The sequence below is a fragment of the Cydia pomonella genome, chromosome 5 (assembly GCF_033807575.1).
Source record: "Cydia pomonella isolate Wapato2018A chromosome 5, ilCydPomo1, whole genome shotgun sequence".
In the NCBI taxonomy this organism is placed as follows: Eukaryota; Metazoa; Arthropoda; class Insecta; order Lepidoptera; family Tortricidae; genus Cydia; species Cydia pomonella.
In genome coordinates, this window is record NC_084707.1 from 8,476,183 (window position 1) to 8,497,252 (window position 21,070).

At 38.9% G+C, this 21,070-nt stretch overlaps 1 protein-coding gene across 2 annotated transcripts in view; it reads right to left on the reverse strand.

The window, feature by feature from the left end:
* The window catches only part of LOC133517654 (LIM domain transcription factor LMO4), a 270,497-nt gene that overhangs the window by 68,779 nt on the left and 180,648 nt on the right, over nt 1-21,070 (reverse strand). For both annotated transcript variants that reach the window (XM_061851012.1, XM_061851011.1), the window contains exon 2: nt 18,018-18,379. In XM_061851012.1, coding sequence (XP_061706996.1) covers nt 18,018-18,310 — 293 coding nt within the window. In that variant the 5' untranslated portion in view covers nt 18,311-18,379. The remainder of the gene's footprint in view (nt 1-18,017; nt 18,380-21,070) is intronic.

A 21,070-nucleotide genomic window follows, 5' to 3' on the forward strand; every position in this document is an offset into this window, starting at 1 on the left:
GTGCACCGGGGACCTGAGTAGGTTACGTTAGGGGATTTATTTGGGGAGAAAACAGATAAAATATAAAATGAAGCCTTGATGGACATATCGATAGAATGATAACTACAGATTTTTAAAAATTCAACTTTGATGACGATCAACCGACCAACAAATAGAATGAGTATAAAAGTAGGATCCAGACCCCATATCAACAAACTAGAAAAATGAATAATTTGACATTTAACGATACAAATGTCTGTAGATCGAATTGTAAACTCACTCTATGCATTTAATACTCTATTTATAGGCAAATGAGAGGCTATTTTATTTGCTTATTTCTTAATCTCTATCAGATCGCCGTTCGTGCATCTTTCCACACATTCCTCACGCCCGCATGATGGATGTACAACTCCTAACGAGACGTACTAAAACGGATTATATCTTTAAGGCGTGACAAAAGTGACAAGTGAACATCACCTTATCTTAGCCCATTAAACGGCCTATTGTCTCATTATCGGCGTGACGAGCGCCAGTGTGCTGCGGCCCTTAGAGGGGGTGTATTCTAATCGAGCGTTAGCGTGGCTCGTTTTTGCACTAACGAACAGGTTGCGTTAAGGCGACGTCGACGCCAAATAACGAGTCAGACGGGGAATTTTGCCTCATTAAAAGTTGCGACCTGAGGAGGAGGCAATTTGGAGGCCCGCGACTTCGCCCGCTACTTATTAACAACCTGACTTTACACTCACTTGTCACTGAGCGGACGTAGTGCAGGAGCGTCCTGCGGTCGCCCCTCCCACCTGCCTCTCGAATTAGTAAACAAACGTCTTTACGAGCGGTTTTACGATGCCCGCGATATTTCGGTCTCGCGCACACTCTTTTACGACATAATGAATTTGTTGATGAACTATTAGAAAGTTTGGAAATAGACGCGTCTGGTGACCGCGGCCTGCCGCATTGTCTCCACCGTGGAAGACATAATGGAAACGATACGGATATGGCCTGACATTTACGGACCAAAAAACGGACGCACTGTTTATGAATATGGTTTTAATTCTGAGAATCGTCAAAGATAAGATAAGAAAGACTTTATGCATAAATCTGATTTAATTTATATTTCAGTAGCAGAGTTGTGATAGCGACATGCAAATTAACCCGTTCGCAGCATTAACGAGTTGATTGACAATTTATGTTACTAAATACCTGTAATTTAGATTCAAATTAAGCTCGTTAAAGATAAATTACAGCGCTCCCGTACATAATTAAGCCATCTTCAATAAGTTAAGCGCAAATTTACATATCGGCACTAACTCACTTCTATTATTAATAAGTCGTACTAACTTGGAGTGCAGAAACACGCTTCTCATAGTTATGGCGAGGTTAACACATGAGGTTAATTACAGACAGCGCCCGACTTTGTGGAGGGCTTCCCCTATTACCACAAACTAATTAAAATGTATGTCTCGCTAATTTGACGTATTACAGTGACGTCATCGAACAATAAATGCGACAAACAAAAATCACACACGGAATACACAATAAGGAATTAACAGTTGTCAGCAGAGATCCCGATCGCAGTTTTCACATTTTCAACAACATTTTCAGTCCGCATATGACAACTGGGATTCGCGTCCGTTCTAACCAAATCTCGGCCAGCAAACATTATTAAAAATTCCTTTGACAGCGGCGGCTATCGAATAATGATTTGTGTACGTCACGCCGGCTTCCGCTGTCATACTTGCGCCAAATTTTCACCCGGACTCATTTTTTTATTTTGCACCAGCCAGCCGGACGCCAGGAGCTGCGTTTATTTATTAACAAAATTCGTCCGTCTAACTCGCCTCGTTCGAGTTGAATCTTAATCACTAATAATAACTTTATTGTGAGTTTGATAAGGTTTAGAATGGATTGTATGTGGGTGGGTTTGTTGCGGCGTTTGTGCGCGCGGTTGGGTCGTTTACGGGCTGCATAGGCGCGACGCTGCCCGTGCGCTCCACCCATATCAATTTCGAATAGGTTTCCTATTCGGCCGGGAGATTGCGTTTTGATCGTTTTGTGTGTAAAACTGTTGCCCTAAATTAAACGCTTTAATAATAGAATAGAAAATAAAACCAGCCATTCGATTGTTGACAGTAGCATCGATATGCGAATTTGGAATGACATTGTACGGTTTGAATCGATATTTGTTTAGCTAGTGAGTCGTAGTCGGTAAACATTCAAATGTCCGATGCTACCTGTCATATTTAATATTAAAGTATCTGTGTACTAGGACCGGCTATGAGTACTACGAGTAGGTAAGCTATCTACCAATCAAGTCTATATAGAACTACAGACATTTAAGGCCAAGCCCAAAACAATAAATTAAATGTCCCAAACATTTCAGCTCATTAGATGTATAAGATTTCTAAGAAACTACTATTTTACCTATTTCGTGCTTGAGTAGTAGAGTAGTCGAGATTTTATGTACATAAAATATGAATATTTAGAAAATTATTATTTATGTATATTTAGAAAATTAATTAATTCACATATATTTAGAAAATTCTTTTGTTCTAGTATTCTAGTTAAAGGAGGAGTTCGAGTTATTTACGCTTGTTTCCTAGTTATTTTTTGAATAATCTTTTATTTCAGAATATATTGTCTCGAGGGTTGCCATAATTATCTTTACCCGTGTTTCGATCCAGGGTGGTTGTTAACACATAGTCATCAGTTCATCACGCATACCAGTTTATACAAGCAGCAAGTTTAAACTAATGGTCTAATCATGTATATGGGTGATAAAAGTTGATTCAATTAACTGAGCGCCTTCATCTCGCGTCTGCGGGGACGCGTGGACTCATACGAGGGCCCATTATATGGCTTTGGTGTCCCGAGCGCGGTATGGTATGTATCTAGCAAGAGTTTTGCACAAAACGTTATTTAATTACATAAATATTATGATTACTTTCAACAAGTAAAATAATTATTATAGGACAATTTTACACAGATCGACATAGTCCCATAGTAAGCACAGTAAGGCTTGTGTTGAGGTTACTAGATGACCATAAAAACTTTTAGTGCACTTAAAAGTTTATTCTTAAGGCGCAATGTATTGCGAATATTGTTATGTTTAAAGGGTGACAAGCAACGTCAATTACAACGATGTTGGCGTAAATTGAAGATAATATTTCATTAGTATGCAAAATAGGAAATCTAAAGACTTCATAATTTTTAAAAGCTATTTATCAAAAGTGTCATCGTTTGCAGAGGACAAGGACAACAATTTAATTATTTGCTCGTGTTACAGGCTCCACCTGGTATTATATATAAAGTACGAGTACACTTACATAGAAACCACCCATAACTCAGGAACATGATAAACACACAAATAAATGCCCTTAGCAGGATTCGAACCCCGGACCTCCTGCTTCGTAGACAGGGTCACCACAGACTACGCTAGGAGGCCGACACCACACATTTATTTAAAGCTAAGTAAAATAGAAGCAAACGATAGGGGTCTAGCCAAGTAACAATGGTTTATAGGAAACACCAAACAAATCATAAATAACGTATGAAAATGATGACGTCACTTTTGGCATCTGTCATCTTCATTTCCTGATTTGTTTTTACATTTCTATTCGCGTTTGTCGATATACGATTTGTCATCTTGGCTACGACCCCAGGCAATCTGGTAGCTAAAAAAGTTATTTTCCAAACTATGAGCATCTCCGTTCTCCGACTTGAGTTACCATGGGCTCAAAGAGTTTTTCATATAAAGTTATGTTCTATCGAATTATTAGCCCTGGCTTTCATTTATTATGTTTACGTATCAATACAATGTTCACGAGGAGATACTCTGACAAAATTTAGCCTGCTGCCTGGTCATCGATTTTTTCGTTTTTAATTTGGAGACGATGAAGTGAGGCGTCGCGCCATGATTGATGGAATTGACTGGCGGCGGCCGATCGCGTTGATTAGCTTTTAGCACGCCTATTCGAAAATGTCACACGTTTTATCAGGCCTTTGTTATTTTAGAAAGCTTGAATTGGTAGTACCGATGTATTAAAAATGATATTTTCAAATTGTGCATTGCTGTCACTTCTCCATGTAACTAAGTAGTAAAATGTACTTTATACAATAAAACCGCAGTGAAGATCAGGAATTCACTTTTGGTAGCATACTCGTATACTATGAGTTCTTACCTGTTTAAACCTAAACGCGCGTTCGATATGGGCTTACATTACGAGTACAATTAAATTCTTAGTTGAACAGGCAATGTTCGAGACTTATTCTACGCAAGTTCCTATGATTTTTTTTTTACAATACCAAAGGGGAAAAAATATTGAACACTAATATTTCGTATAGTGGTACATAAAAATAATGACATAATGACAAAGGGGTCAAAAATTAATCGTTGTGGCATATTAAAAAAAAAACTACTAACTACTAATATTATGTTATAAAACGAGAACTCAGAAAACTCGGATCATAACGCAACGCTACCGCTTGTATGTCGTCAGGTGACAACCCAAAACTAAGGAATTACAAACTAAAAAATAAACTAAAATTATTACTTGTTTTGGTACTTGTGCGGTTCACTATGGCTCTTAACTTGTGGTAGTACTTATAATTAGTCTGTTTTGCTTGTCACCTGAGATATGAACTTACAGGAAACCCGCTCCGAAATCCTTCCCAAACACCTGTATTTCCCCGCCTTACATACCTCCGCGCGCCCGCCCGGGATGGGGCCGATGCGATGTTAATTAATAACGTCTGTCTCACGAGCTAACGACGCCGTCACGACTACATTATTTAGCCACCTGATTAGTTCTCGTCTCGGTCGACTCTAATTAGCGAGCGGGCTAAATTTGATTTGCAACTGCACTATCGCTAATTGGAAGTAGTTTGTAATTGATGTGGTCGGTAACCGGGGGCTGCTGTGTATGAGCGTTTTGAAATCGTGCGAGTATGTGTGTTGGACGTCGGTATATAATTTGTGAGCTTGATTCGAGAACGTGCTATTACTAAATTATTGAGAATACCTACATGGAATCATATGAACGCGTTTTTATGCACAATGATATAGTCCAGTATATGATTTTACATGCACAATACTCACACACTCAAACGTTTTTTAATTCCTCTTCACGGATAAACCGCTGAACCAATTGGTTGCAATTTGGTATAGAGATAGTTTTGAAACTATTATTACATCATAAACTATAGATTATTTGCTGTATGTTATAACAAATAAAATGCAGTATATATAACAACGAAGTTAATATCTACACACATTTTTAGGGTTCCGTAGTCAACTAGGAACCCTTATAGTTTCGCCATGTCCGTCTGTCTGTCTGTCTGTCTGTCTGTCCAAGGCTTTGCTCCGTGGTCGTTAGTGCTAGAAAGCTGAAATTTGGCATTGATATATAAATCAATAAAGCCGACAAAGTCGTACAATAAAATCTAAAAATTTAATTTTTTTTTAGGGTACCTCCCCTACACGTAAAGTGGGGGTGAACATTTTTATTGCTTCAACCCTACAGTGTGGGATATCGTTGGAAAGGTATTTCAAAACTAATAGGGGTCTTCAACAAACATTTCTTGACAAAGTGAATATATTCGGAGATAATTACTACGAAAGAAAAAAAAATCCCCCCCCCCTCTAACTTTACCATAGGTCCAAAAAATATGAAAAAAATCTTGGAAGTAGAGCTTAAGAAAGACATTAAATGAAAACTATAGCGGATATGATCAGTTTAGCTGTTTTTGAGTTATCGCAAAAAGTTTCCCCTTCATAGTAAAAACACGTACACCCACAGTTCATCCCTTGGTTAACAATCTAACATACTTTAAGCTCCAGTTTAGCTTATTGTGACGGAAGAGTAACTACGGAACCCTACTCTGAGCATGGCCCGACATGCTTTTGGCCGGTTTTTTATATTATGGTATCTTATCGACTTTGCGGCAACTACATATTCAAGCCAATAATTTAATTAACTTAATGCAATTTCTCTTGTTTTCCACCACGTAACACTTTCCATGTCTCCACCAGAATCTTCATTACGATCTTAATTAACTTTGTAAAAGGCTTTAAGATCTCATAGATTAGATTATGTCGTAAATGCTATTTCATAGTCTTAACAGGTAACTTTAATTGTGGTATTTATAAAAATGTCTAATTCATGTTCATAATCTGAAGATAAAAATTTAAACAAATTAGCTAAAACGGACACATGTTTTCACTTTTTTTTAATAAATTTATCTTACAAATTATGATAAATTTACGTAATAAAAATTTAGATTTCATTTAATATGTTGTTTATTTATATACTCACAAGTACAATTATCGAAGATGGTCCATTTACTTCTCCACCTAATATTTGTCAAGCTTTCATACATTTTGTGCTGCACATGTGGCATGAGCTTCTCTAAAGGTATGGACCAACCTTACTTTCAATCCTATATATGAAGTTGCCAAACATGATAACATAACGCCGCCCAAAAGGCGAAGACAAACGCCAGCCGCCCCAATCTATCTAACATACACTTCCCAACAAGGTCTCATATTTCCATCACTCACTAAGCAATCGCTTAAGATCCAGCATAAGTAAAGTGTAATAGTAGACAAACTTAGCATAGGTTCAACGGTCAACTGAGGCCGGTTCTTGTCCCACGGTCGAAGCGACGGGAATGTAATGCAAGATTGGCCCATCTCGTGAATTTCTCCTGCCTTTCTAAACACTGACGACGGGACATGTCGCCCGAGTAAATTGAGGACGACAAATAACGTCGTCATGTCGCGACAAATGCTACCTGCGAGAGCTTGTACGACATATGATACATGGACGTCGATTAATACTTGTGCATTAATTTAATACTACACTGTCAATCACGTTGCGCTTTGTAAATTATTCTGTTTGTTACACGATATTATTTTAATAAATAATAATACAGGGCATTGACAAGTACAGCCGATATGTTCGGGTCGGGTTATATTTCTGGGATTTAAAAATGCCGTGAACAATAAACAAAATACATATACAAAAAAATACTCTTTACCATCTCGATAGACAATACTTTCGAAAAAAAAACGCATCTTTTTTCCGTGGTTTAATAAAATGTTTTTGTTAAATTAAATTAAAATTAGCTTATTTCGAGTAACATAATGACTCATACATATTAATTTGGAACACTAGACTTGAAGGGTTAAGAGGGCTGATTTTTATTTTGTTGTTGATTTATTTTCGACAAGTTTTGATAAAACTTTGTAAGTTTGAAGAGCTCCTGATTCTGGGAAAAAACACGAAATTCCAATTCGGGACAAAAAAAAACATGTTGAGCTACGAAAAATGCATACGTTTCTACAATTCAGAGGCTTTTTTTACAACGGTGAAAGTATGCAATAAAATAAAAATCGGCCCCAGTGGAAGGAGGTTGTAATTCAAATCACTTTCTTTTATCATTATTTAACTCTTTGCTCTATACAACTGGACACAGCTTTAGAAAAGCGGTCAATAAAGGACCTCATGGTTTACGTAGACACATTAGTCAGGAGCAATTTAGCGCGTTCTGCAAGCGACGTGCACGCACCGAACGCCGGACTCTGAAAGGGCACTTGTATACTCCAATTATACAGAGCTAATGTCCTTTTCTATTGCACTGCAGTATATCATGGCGATGCAGAGCTGTTGGCTGTTATTTCTATTGCTGAGCTAATTTAACCCAGCATGCGGTCTCTCTGAGGCAAACCATTACATCGTGGACTGGGGCGTCCAGAATTATCGGGTATGTACGTGGCGATATTTTTTAACACTTCTGATACAGCTAAGAAGCCGATATTTGGCATGATAACGTTTGATAACTTAGTATATAATACAGATATATGCAGGTCATTAAGGTAACAGCCAAATGCGTGTAGCCTCACAGAGTGTAGACCTTTTTGTGGAATACCCCGACTACAATATCTCTATGAACTTTTGGCATTTATTCCTTACAGTATTACGATTAAATGCATATCTGATCTGGGCGCTTAGCCAACATGCCAATCTTTTATGCTCCGTAGCGAATGAAACGCAACTGTCACTGTCGCATTAATATGGATGAGTGATAGAGATGACTACGCTACACTACGGAGCGTTAACGATTGGCACGTTGGCTACGCACCTTGAGAGTCTAACCATTCTGCCATTTTAAATGACTTACTTACTTATTTTTTAATACGTTAATTGTCAAAACAAGTACTTTAACCGCTTGGCAATATAGGCGTGTTCAGATATTTGAGAGCGTCTTGGCCGCTCCAATATATCTGATGATGACACTACAAAAGTTCCCAATGACTAGTAGGTTAAAATATCATCCAAAGTAACGGAGCAGACTATGCGTCCAAAGTATTTACCGGTCTCTAATCAGTTCAGATATGTTTCTGTATGTAAAACAATTAGCCAGATACAGACAAGGCTCGGAACCGTTTTATAAAATGCCGGTAAACACCGGTTTATTTCGGTTTTCCTCTGAACTTTTATAAGAACGCGAACGTTTTAAGAACTTTATTGCAACCTAAAATAACCGGTTTATTCGACAAGCAACGAAACGGCCGGCCGGCTTGTTTTGTGTCACGTTAACATAGACACCGACATGGGAAGAAACCGGTTATTATTGCTCTTAACCGGTTAATTTGACAAGAACTGTCTCATCAAAAAAACGGTTTAAAAAGAACGGTTTTTCGAGCGAAACCGAAATTAAAAGGTTTTGCGCCATGTATATGATAACGGTTTAAAAATTTAACCGGTTTCCGAGCCTTGATGACAGATACATTTGATCGCGAACTATATTTTTCCAGGGTGGAAGATACCTTTTGTGCATTATTGCATCCGCTACTACTGATGCAGACTTCCGGTTAATTTGAAGCAATGACTCTGTAAGCTATAGTAAAGACAGCAAATATCGGACGCTGTTCAGACAAATGAACGTCGACTTTAATGGTTATTGAGACGCACGTATAGGGCATGTGTTTAAATGTCAATTAACGTTTCTTTTGCTGCTTGGAAGATTCGTGGTGTGAGGCTGTGAGCGGTGAGTTCTGAATTTATGAAAGGTGTTACAGAGTGAATAAATATGGAGCTCAATCGGTAAATACAAATGTTTTTATTTGAATGTTCTACCGAATGTACTGTTTGAGTATGGTGTTTCTCTAAATACATTTTGATTTACGTTTAACTATGTTTTTGTATTACTTCGACCCCATGCAGCAGATAACGTGTATAAAAATTGACGAAATGCATGCAAATTTGGAAGTACAGTGAGACCATCTGGTCTTTACCTTTTCTTGGATTCTTGTATTGTTTTATGTATTAAGGTGTGTAATAAAGAGTATTTGTATTGTATACTACTCGCATTTAGTTATATGTTACACACTTTTTTATACCCAAGATATAATTACGAGATAAATAATAATTGGATTACATAAAATCATAGGCTGCTACAATTCATTACTTTGCTGATATTAAAGTAAAATAACGACTAGAATATTACCACCTAGGTGTTGTTATGTAATACACTATACAGATTAAAAATTATTCTTGTCTATATATGGCATACATATAGTCTGAAATTTTATCCTCTGGGGGGGGGGGGGGGGGGAGCTGCCCACCTGCCCTCCCTTGGTGACATCCATGTCTACCACTGTGCTACGGTTAAAATCATTCCATCCATATAAAACAAAATGGTAACCTATTTTTTTTTTTCGATACAAATTTCGAAGTTAATTTAATCTTAGTTTATCTTAATGACGACGAGGCTGAGCTGCCTTGCATGCGTTTACATACTGTTACTAAAGACATCAGCTATTAATAGCACTGTTTATTTTCCACTAGCCTATTCCCAGCGTGGTAATAAAACGTTGGTCTCAAGCCAAATTAATTAAGTAAAGGTCGTAGCTGAGGCTGAATAGCGTATAAATAGGGGCTAGAGGATATTGATAATCGAATTCTAAACAAAGATTGTCCATTGGCCGGATGCTCTTTAGTTTCAATTTGGCTGTGGCGACTCGGGCACAGAGCTGAACTAAACAGAGTAACAGCTTAACACAACTTTGTTCTGAGTTGTCCACACAAGGCGCCTGGAAGCTCAAGCTTGTGTAGCGACCAGAAGAAACGCTTGTACAAAACACGGACAGCACAGTTGCATGAAACTGTTACTCTGGTCAGTTCAGCTCTGTGACCACGGGTCGGCAAAGAGACAACGAAATTAATTTGGTAGATGCGCCGGCGTCGTAATCCAATCTTGGACGAGCAACAAGCCTTTTGCGCTTCGGTCGCTGCGGGCACGCAGCGCGCTGAGTTTGTACTGGCCCGCAACATTTAACAGCCTTTAAAGACCTTTGCCAGCTGATTGTTACCTATTTTAAAACGTGCAACCGTTTTTTTCTGATTATTGTAATTGATCGCTACGATAGTCTAGAGGATAATAGAAGAATATAAAATAGGTAATGAAGTATCAAAATGAAAGATTTTAATGCATTAACTTTGGGTGGCCAAAAAATCAATTCAATTATTTTTTTGTTTCGAATCTAGGAAGATCCATATAGTGTCATACATAGAGTACAACAAATCTTAAAATTAATTTAAGTTAGTGACATACAATTTACAAATAATGACACACAAACAAGTTAATTTAAGTTTAGTTTGAACTGCATAACTCATTAAGTTTTAGCCAACCAGCGCTTCGTTGAACGAATCTTCAATCGGGTACCGGAAACAAAGCTTAATTAATAGAAAGGTATAGACTCCGCCAAATACAGACAAGCTGCTTACAATAATACAAACATTTAAAAGAAAGGGCAAATGCATCAAAATTTTACAGCGACTAGACGTACAATTTCGACGACGTAACTATTTTTTGAAAAAGATTGATCAAAGATATACAACTTTTAAAATGAAATGGTATTTATACCATTAATCGTATCGCTTCGTTTAACTTGTAATATTAAATCTTGACTAGTATCGGTAACACGGATATATCGCAACACCGGCTAAATTGCATTAGGCCAGAATTACGGAACCATTCATAAATACGTCGCAATTATGACACGACGAACATTATGCAAGAATAACTGAAACATAACTTATTCATTCACAAGATCGAAATTTACGACGACGATATTTAAGAGCCAAGATTGGACGCCTAACCCGTGGGCTTAGGACATAAATATTGCTAAGTACCCAATTCAATTTCAACGGCTTTCAAGTGTACACTGTCGTTTGTCAAATATTTAGCAGTAGAAAGTTTATTTACTAGTTCGTTTAAATGGGACAGGGAATTTCCCTAACATATTTTTATACATCTCCCTGCCATTGAATCAATTATTTGCAAAAAGTGTGACGTTATTTTGATTTTGAAACTAATTAATTCTAATCAGTTGACCGTCTAAAAGTTAATTAGATTGTTGAACGCGTAGAGTAAATTAACAAAGGTAAACTCCTTTTTTTGTCTCAGTCGTAAAAAATAGCACAATTTCTGCTCCTTTAAAGTTAACAGGGTCTTCTTCTCAGCTCTAAGGTTACTAGAGCGAAAGTCACTAGGTACCTACATCTTGTTATGTAACTGGCTCCAGTACAATTTGCTTCTGAGCGTTAGGCTGATTCGAAACTATCCAAAAAAATCAAATCGTTCAGATTTTTTTTCACGGTTAGTATTAACCCCTTTTAAGCATTACCTGTCGTATGAATTTGTTATTATTGGAACGTTCATTTAATTACCTGTTTTTTATTGATTGATGACACCAGCAGACGCTTTTTGGCAGGTTTTAAGATGATTATGTATAGTGGCTGGTGAAGTATGTATTAAGATGTTTTTTTTTTACAAATACCATTTTATAAATGACGAATGAATACGTGCAGTAATAAAAATCTCCTGTGAAAATCACACTTCTTGACGGAAACGACAATGTAACTTACTTAAGTCAAAGCCGCGCTTGTATTTATTTAAAAGCATTTAGTGCGTCTATCAATTTTCACCACTACCTCATTTAGCTCCAAAGTTAGCACACTCATTTTCCAAGCTCTATTGTGATGTAGCCACATCAATTTACATACAATGTCAATTTGCGAGACGGCCGACACCGGGACACGGTCTCATTAGGCTAACGGGTGCAATTAAATGCGTCTTTTGCGCCTTAACGAGGCCCCAAATTGCACCTCGGCCGCCCTTGACACGCGCTGCAATAAAATACATGGCTTTTATAATTAAAAGGAGGATAATAAGTTCCTTGGAATAGCTTCGGTTTTTAATTTTAGCACGTTTTATCGAGGATTTTCTGATCAGACCTGTACGTGTGCATGAAGGTACAACATACATATGTAATGATGCCTCGCTAATGGGTTTGTAGTTAATAGACTGATTATAAGCCGTTAACTCAAATAAAACTTCGGAAATGAGAAGCAATAGAGGTATTCATACTGCTGCTCATGCCGATTCATGTTGCATCACTTTCGTATGTATAGAAAATCAAAAGAGATGCGAGCCATATTTACGCAAACAAGGCGAAGTGGATTTGTAGATGTCAAAGAATTATTATCAACCAGCAAAATTGACAGTTTAGCCAATAATATCACGTCGGTGGCAAATAAACATACGGCCCGCCTGATGGTAAGCAGTCACCGTAGCCTATGGACGCCTGCAACACCAGAGATATTACATGTGCGTTGCCGACACTAAAAACCTGTACACTCCTTTTTTGAAGAACCCCATACTGTAGCCCCTCGGGAAAACCTAAAAAAGAATTTAGTATTTGTAGTTATATAAGGGAATCCTGACGAAGTCTGCACAGTTTGTCATACATGTACATGACGTTACAATACAACACGATAGTTGGCAATAGGCCAGTTTGTTAGGAGCGATGGAACTCGGTCATTACCGATAGAACAGCTTTGATTGACTCACACTGGGTTATCAGAAAAAGGCAAGGACCAGAGAATCACGTAAAGGATAATTCCATGGAAATAAATACTGAATGGTTCTTAACCCAACCTAACCTTTTCAATTTTGACACTTAAGTACCTTGTTATAATTACAAGTACCATCTCTGTTACCCCTTGGGTATAGATGTTTTACCTTCTTGCAAGGTAATTAGTGTAATTACCTCCAGTTGGAACCGATGTTAACTAGGAGTTGTTTACAAAAGTAGTTTCATGCAACTCTTATCGCAGGTGGTAGCAGCGTAGTTTTACAGGGCAGAAGAGGTCATTAAATCCAGTTTTTCTTCAAACATTGAGAGCACTTTCCCGAGGGTCTACCTACAGTATGGGGTTCCTACCCCACTTCAAAAAAGGAGTGTACAGGTTGTTAAAGGGTCGGCCACACGCATGTAACACCTATGGAGTTGCAGGCGTCCATAGGCTACGGTGACTGCTTAACACCAGGCGGGCGGTATGCTTGTTTGCCAACATCTTGGAAAAAAAAACTTTATCTAAAAATTAAGTCCTAATCTCAAAATTCAGCCAAGCAAGTCCCAGCACATACCAGCATGTAAATACTCCAACAATGCGTTAGTAAGGGGGTAAGAAGTTGCCGCGACTCGTTAGAGGCGAGGGGAGGTGATTGCCGATTGAGCAGCAATTGCCCTGATTGACGGAGCCCGGGCCCTAACGAACCGCTTCACCTAGTGGACGTGACGTAACATGTTGCTAAATATTTTTAGAGTGGAGTTTCAGAGGGAAATAGAAATATATTTTTAGGGAAGGAAAACTTCGTCAGTTTTATGATTCATTATAGTTCCAGTAAAAATGCCTAATATTATTCGAATTGTTTGCTACCGATTGAAGCAAAACTAAAGGAGACGTCGAAGACACGGAAGGAATTTTGAAGAAAAAGGATCTCATAAGGAAAAATCTGTAGCCAGTATATTTGTTACTTATTACATGTGATATTATAACATCAACTAATAAAACCATTGTATAATGAGCCTACCGTACTAATCCAGGATTGTTCTTGTTGAGCAATAAGAGATACCTCTATGGTTTTGTATATAAGTACTCTGAATTAACATTTTGGCTTATGAAATTCATATACTCGTAACATCTTAAGCGAGTTTACACAACAGTCGATAAAGAAGATTAAGCTCACCTACACGTTCTCCACAATAGACGCCATAAATCATTATAAAACACAAATTAAGCCAGCGAATGTTTACACAGCGCGTCTTTATCCAGAAACACGGATCACACATCGGCGACTAATTTCCTTCGCACACAACACAAGTAATCAGCGGAGCATCAACGCTCAAAGGAAAAAGACGGTAACAATGTATGAAACTCCATACTGTTAATACGTTTTTGTTAGCTTTGTATACCGCAATCCATCATATCGGGACAAAGGCGTAAACGCGCGTTGTTTGCGTGAAAACGTTAATTTTATTAAGGCGTCTCAATCAGAAGACGTAAAGTCGGTGGGCGCGGGATTACCTGGTGGGGGCAACTCGTTAGTTGTTGTTTGCCGAGTGACGCGGGTCAATCAGCAGAGACATGCACGGGACCGCACTTCTTCCCCCCGCTCGTTAGGGCGTCGTCTCTGTCAACTGTGAGACGAGCTTTATCGAATCTACGACGCACGGACCGCGGTCGGCTCTACTCCTGGAACCTCATTCTCACGTGCATTTGAATATCGAAACGTGTGGCGAGTGCTCAGTCACTTTAGAGCACAGCCACACGTGTGCGAACGTGATGACAGTGACAATCATATCGAATTGGAATTATAGTAGTTATATTTTCGTGTCTGAATACGGCACCTGCTTTCGTCTCACCACCGGTAAACAAGTCGAATCAGTGTGAAATGAATGTGCTTTAATTTGAGTGAATTTATGTTCCTATCAACTAAATATCTACCATGAGTAGGCATAATAATTCATATTTAGGTCTGTAAGTCATCTATACTCGTCAACCAAGGGAGTTTTCTATGTTCAGCCTTACTTTACTCTTTGGGGTCAGCAGTCCACATCTGATATGTATTTAAACAAAAAGACTGGCAGTGTTGTAAGATCAAATTACTAGATGTCGCTGGCAAGATCTTTCGCGCAGCGGGGTTTTGGAACAATTCGGGACCGGCATCAAACAATTTTATGAACATCACGTAAAAGATAAAGCAGAAGAAATATCTGGTTAGAAATCGGAGCGGCGATAAAAAGCGTCGCATGTCGCAAGGAAGGGGACATAGTTAATTGGGTCGAATTCCTCGACTTTAGCTAATTAACGCTAATGAGCGTGGAGGGGCGCCTGCGGCTGTGGCCACGTGGGCCGCTGCAGCGCTGCGGGGTGCTAGACCACCGCAAGCACACAAAACGTCGTATCTACTTTGAGCGTTCTATACGACATACGACTTTTGTAAAATAAATAACAGTGAAACAGAGTAATTTCAAAAGATCGTAACTACTTATGAAGCTAGAATGTAGATAGGCTGTTTATCGATTATGGTAGGGTTATCGCGCTTTTGGCGGGAAGGATGGTAGAAAATACGGGACGCTGTGTGCATTTTACATCGCTTATTTGAACATAATGACATTCTTTAATGTCTATCGGTAAAGTTAAATGAGACAATGGTGGAATATTTATTTGTTTTAGAAAAAGTGATCTTCAGTTCAATTAATCTTGAAATCCTCGGATTTTAACTTCTTTTGTCTCGTAAGTGCAGGGCGAGCAAGAAATACTAACGAAGGAGCTATGTCACTAACGAGGTTGAACACTTTCCGTGGTTAAGAATAATGACTACAGACATAATAGGGTACAATATCTAATTATATTTTGCACCTGCCGCAATTTATACACATAATTATCAATGGTATAGTGATTTCTATTTTAAGTTTGGGCTTCTCAGGGGGTTATTAGTGTCAGACGTCAGTAGGTATTTTTATTGGCACTTATGGTTCCAAAATTGTTAGTTCCATACATAAACAGTTTTTAGAAATTGAGGAGTATCTTTTCAACAGAGCTTATTTCTCTATGGAAACTATTTAAAAAAACCGGACAAGTGCGAGTCGGACTCGCCCACCGAGGGTTCCGTACTTTTTAGTATTTGTTGTTATAGCGGCAACAGAAAAACATCATCTGTGAAAATTTCAACTGTCTAGCTAGCACGGTTCATGAGATACAGCCTGGTGACAGACGGACGGACGGACGGACGGACAGCTGAGTCTTAGTAATAGGGTCCCGTTTTACCCTTTGGGTACGGAATCCTAAAAATCCCTTTTGAAAAGACACTGCTCAAATCAGATGTGATTTTTTTTCTACGGAATATCTGTATAATATTAGTATAAAAGTTGATCAGTGTGGCCTACATAATACCTATCACCACATAGCATATTACTTGCCATAGCTAAGGAATGCCTAGCCATGCGTGCATGTCTGTACTAGGTACTGTAGTAATGATACAAAATAGAGCGGTGGCCACTCTGCGGTGTTTCGTAACATCGAAATGACTCGTTATCAAGTGAATTAACCAATAACCCAATTATTCAAATAGAAAACAAACAATTAACTGTTTAATTAATTCGTTTTGTTCATTGTTAAAATAATATTTATCCTAGAATTTTAATTAGTCTTTTCAGCTCTTCGTTATGTTGGCCCGAGGGTATGACAAACAAAATAATAAATGTACATAAATAATAGTTCTATTACAACGAATAAGGTTCCTTTGGTATGTATAAAGTCCTTTCACAAAAATATTCTAACTATATTGAACTGTTTCTTTTAAACGCGTAATGTTGACACAAATCAGCACAATCGTTGTAATGAATTGCAAATTGTCTTTAATCAAGAAAACAAACCATTATCGTTAGTTGTACAGCCAACAATTATCATAATTGTTTACTTGCCCGTACCGTAACTTATGAATAAATAACATAAGTCCGTATTGCAAGAAATATCTAAGGACGGTGTAAAAAGTTAGTTACCTCCTAAATTAGTCCTTAGCGGGCTCCTAACGAGACCAATTTAGCTGGCGAGATGCCGTTCATCGGTTGTTGTGTGCAAAGCTGTACTTTTTGCCCCCATCCCAGGTAGAAAACACAACGCAACGGTTTAAAGCATTTTCATACAATGCGCCCGCGGCTTTCTCGATATACTTTTTTGGCCGATCGAACGTTTGACAGACACGCTATTGTCATTATCAGATGACGAACTAAAAACTGAATCTTTTATCGATGATCACTGAGAAAAATCGGTTCGTTAAACACACTGAATACCTCAAGGCTTAGTTTTAATATGTTTTGTGCCGAAAAATATTTAAGTCCTAAAGTTACCCAATTAGATTGGAACATCAGCTATAACGAGGCAAACAACAAACATTTAAGGAGTGTTCACACTGAGCAAACCGTTAGCGTTTTCGAGGTGTAGCAGATATTGCCACAGTGTACATAGTCCTGTTTCCAGTCTTCAGATTAATCCGGTTATTACTCTTTAGACTGAACAGGTGCGATGAGCTAAGCTCCGCGTACCCGTTGTAGTGCAAGATCATAGAATGAATGGTCTATTCTAAACAGTATTAAATAAATAAATAATAAATAAATAAATAAATATGATAGGACATTATTACACAAATTGACTAAGTCCCACAGTAAGCTCAATAAGGCTTGTGTTGAGGGTACTTAGACAACGATATATATAATATATAAATAATTATAAATACTTAAATACATAGAAAACACCCATGACTCAGGAACAAATATCCATGCTCATCACACGAATAAATGCCCTTACCAGGATTTGAACCCGGGACCATCAGCTTCGTAGGCAGGGTCACTACCCACTAAGCCAAACCGGTCGTCCAATGATTTTGCCGCCGCAGCTCGCACATTCTTTGAAGGCTAAGTTGTTATTATGTGGGGTAAGTTTTGGCTGCTGGCTGTGAAGACAGTCTTAGAGGAGAGTGACCTAAGCTCCGAGGCGCACGTTCCCGCGATAATCAAAGATCATAGAGTGAACGCTCTAATTAAAACTGTATAGGAAGCTAACTGACGGCTCGCTGTGATTAACAAACTAGTGTCTAATGTGATATTTCTAGAGGGTATGGCTCACCTCGTGTAATCGCTTTTGCATAATATCATCCCTCCTTTGAAGTAGAAGGACCGTCCCATATCCGCTAAAGCTTGCTGACAGCACGTGCATTTTAGACAACCGTGATGCCAGTATCTGTCTAAGGCGTGTAAGAGGAATCTTTCTACGATTTTGCCGCCGCATCCCGCGCATTCTTTGAGGGCCGGGTTGTTGTTGTTGTGTGGGTAGTCGTGTCCGTTGGCCGTGAAGGCGGCCTCCGGGGAGGGCGGGTGCGGCGAGCTGAGCTCCGCGTACCCGTGGTAGTGCGGGTTCATGCTCAACGCGCTCGCAGCCAGCTTGACGGTTGGAGCGGGGACCGCTCGACACCACGCCAACTACACGCCCTGGAACAATAGAAAAGGAGGTTAGAATGGATAGGACTATAAATTAATGAAAACTTAATATAGTAAATAAATAAAAAAAAACTGAATAAATAAACAGAAGTTTCTGGTGGTTTCATTCTATAAAGTGAAATGGTTCTACTTCAAATCGCTGGTAGTCTGACCTACCGTGTAAAAATACCCTTCTCTACTTATTTAAAGCTTTTCTTCTGATTTAGAAATATAGTTGTGTGCTTTAACCACCCAAGGACTATAAACCACAACTTGAATTTGTTTTTCTCCATCATCCAGTATGAGTATTGGGGGTAATGAGGACCTTCGTAGAGCGCTAGAGGGGAACCACTTACGTTGTTTTAAACAGGCAGAGCGTCACTTGAATCTTTAATGCCGAGTCAATAGAAGGTCCGGCAATTAATTTCTTAGAGGCAAACAAGATTACTTCTGCCTCGTTTAAGAGAAACACGAAGAGGTTGACCCTTTGAATTAATTTTTCTTCGGAACAACGGAGTCCGGCGTAGGCCTGCGGGCGGCCGCGTTTATAAAATTTTCCAATTAGCAATTTCATACAATTAGGAGTGGGTGAAGTGAGGGGCTCGGGGTGGTCGGTGCGGCGAGGGGCGCGGGGTGCGTCAACCCGATCCAATTAGCCCGCGGCCGGCGGAGCGGCGGGACGCCCGTCTGAGCGGCCCTGTCGCCATAAAACTTAATTAAACGTTTTAAAACAAGTATTCATTAAAGAATAATCAAGCTTATGTAGTCATAAATAACCGGATTGTCCCGCGCGGAACGGGTGCCGTAATTAAGACTGCACAGAGTTGATCAAACGCACTGATTTGAAACTACCCTTCATTAAGAGAGTGCGCGAGCTTCCGCTGCGGTGCAGAAACTAATTAAGAATAACGGACGGTTTAAAAGCGTAATTAATTTAGATTGTAATTCTATTTCTCTGCGAGTAAAGCGGACAATGTATTTACCTATTTCAGTAACCCTTTCTTTCGGAGCGATTTTCTTTGTTCGACGTAATTTGGTTAATTTGTATGTCCGACATAATGATGGTACCTACGCAGTTATAGCGGTAATGTAATTTGTTGAATGTCTCTAGCGTAATTACCCGTAATATGGGGGTCATCGCTGACGAGGCGAGGAATGTCATGTCTAAAATTCCGAGTGTAGTCGCGGTCAGAAATAAGTATACACATTTGTATCTTATTTCAATGACAAAAGGAAAACAATACTATGTACAAGTTAATGTTGGGTACTGCACATAAATCATGCGTGCTTGGGTATCCTCGTATGTAGGTTTCCGGTTCCGCTTTAGGATTTTTTAGCCTTGTACAGTTTTGTAGGCTCTAAGTATCTGACTTATCGATATAGGTCAAAAAGAACATTAGAATACAAACGCTCATTCACACAACCTTTGACACAAATGTCAAAAATAGCCTACTCATCGCATTCATTGCCGCTGACAAACCTACACAGGGAATAAAACATTCACTAACGAGATGACTTACACTTTCGAACCTGCAGCTCATCGTTGTAATTGAAAAAAAATCACTTACCTTGTAAATAGAGGGCCTGAGGAGGCTCATCGCCCGGCTTTGTTGTCGGGCGGTTGCTAATAAGATTTTTAAACGGCAACAAAGTATCCAATCAATGGAGCTTGAATAATGAAAACGCCACCTGCGAAGTTCCCAAGCCACCCCGCGGACCTAAACACGCACCACGTTACGCGGCCCCCGCGGATACACAAAAAAACATTCTGTCCTATTGTAATAAAATCCATTTTCCTTTGTGTCAAAGCACAGATTGGCTTAATAATAGACTAAACATAAGTTTGAGTAATTATGCACAATTGTTTTTCGTGTCCTGGATGTCATTTTTAGGGTTGCGTTCGCTTTTACCGGAACTGTTTACAAATTCCCCCATTTTGTCAGTAACGGTCAGTTTAATACCAAACATTTGTTTGAATTCAATACATGGTAATATAATTAGAGTTCTGACTCTTCGAAATTAAGTACCTCTTTAAACTTCTCTACCTACGACCTACAAAATTTGGTAACTTTCTGGTTGCTTCACAAAACTCCGAAATTCTAAATAGAGTTGATATTCGGACAAAAAAGTGATGGAACTAATGGAAAGGAACATTTTCTAGCCCGTAATTTCGTTTGTTTACAAGAAATACAACATTGATTACAGTATTACCCGATAAGAAACCCCAATCCAGACACCGATAGCATCATACAAATAACGCTATTAACTAACAAAACGTTGGCAAAATCAACGAAACAAAGACATTAATACCGGTTCCGTATATCGCGTAGTCCGGGTGCGATTTAACGAAGTGCGATAGGTGCGCACGCGACGGTCGCTCATTAGTAGACACGCAATGGCGATCACGCCATGAATATCTGGCCCTTATAGCCTTCATTAGACATAGCCGGCAAGTAATGGCTTTCAACACGCTTTCGAGACGCGGCAAACATTGACGCAATCAGCCCGTTACTAGTAACTACGTCACGGTCATACATTCTTCGGTCAGTTAATATACAATGTTTTGTCTCATTCTCATGACATTTGAAATTATAGCATATTTAGGGTGGTGAGTTGGTGACTATAACCAAACAACCAAACCCACTTTCATAGTAACCCTATAAATAATAGCAACATGTAGCTTAGCTTAGCAACTTAGCTAAA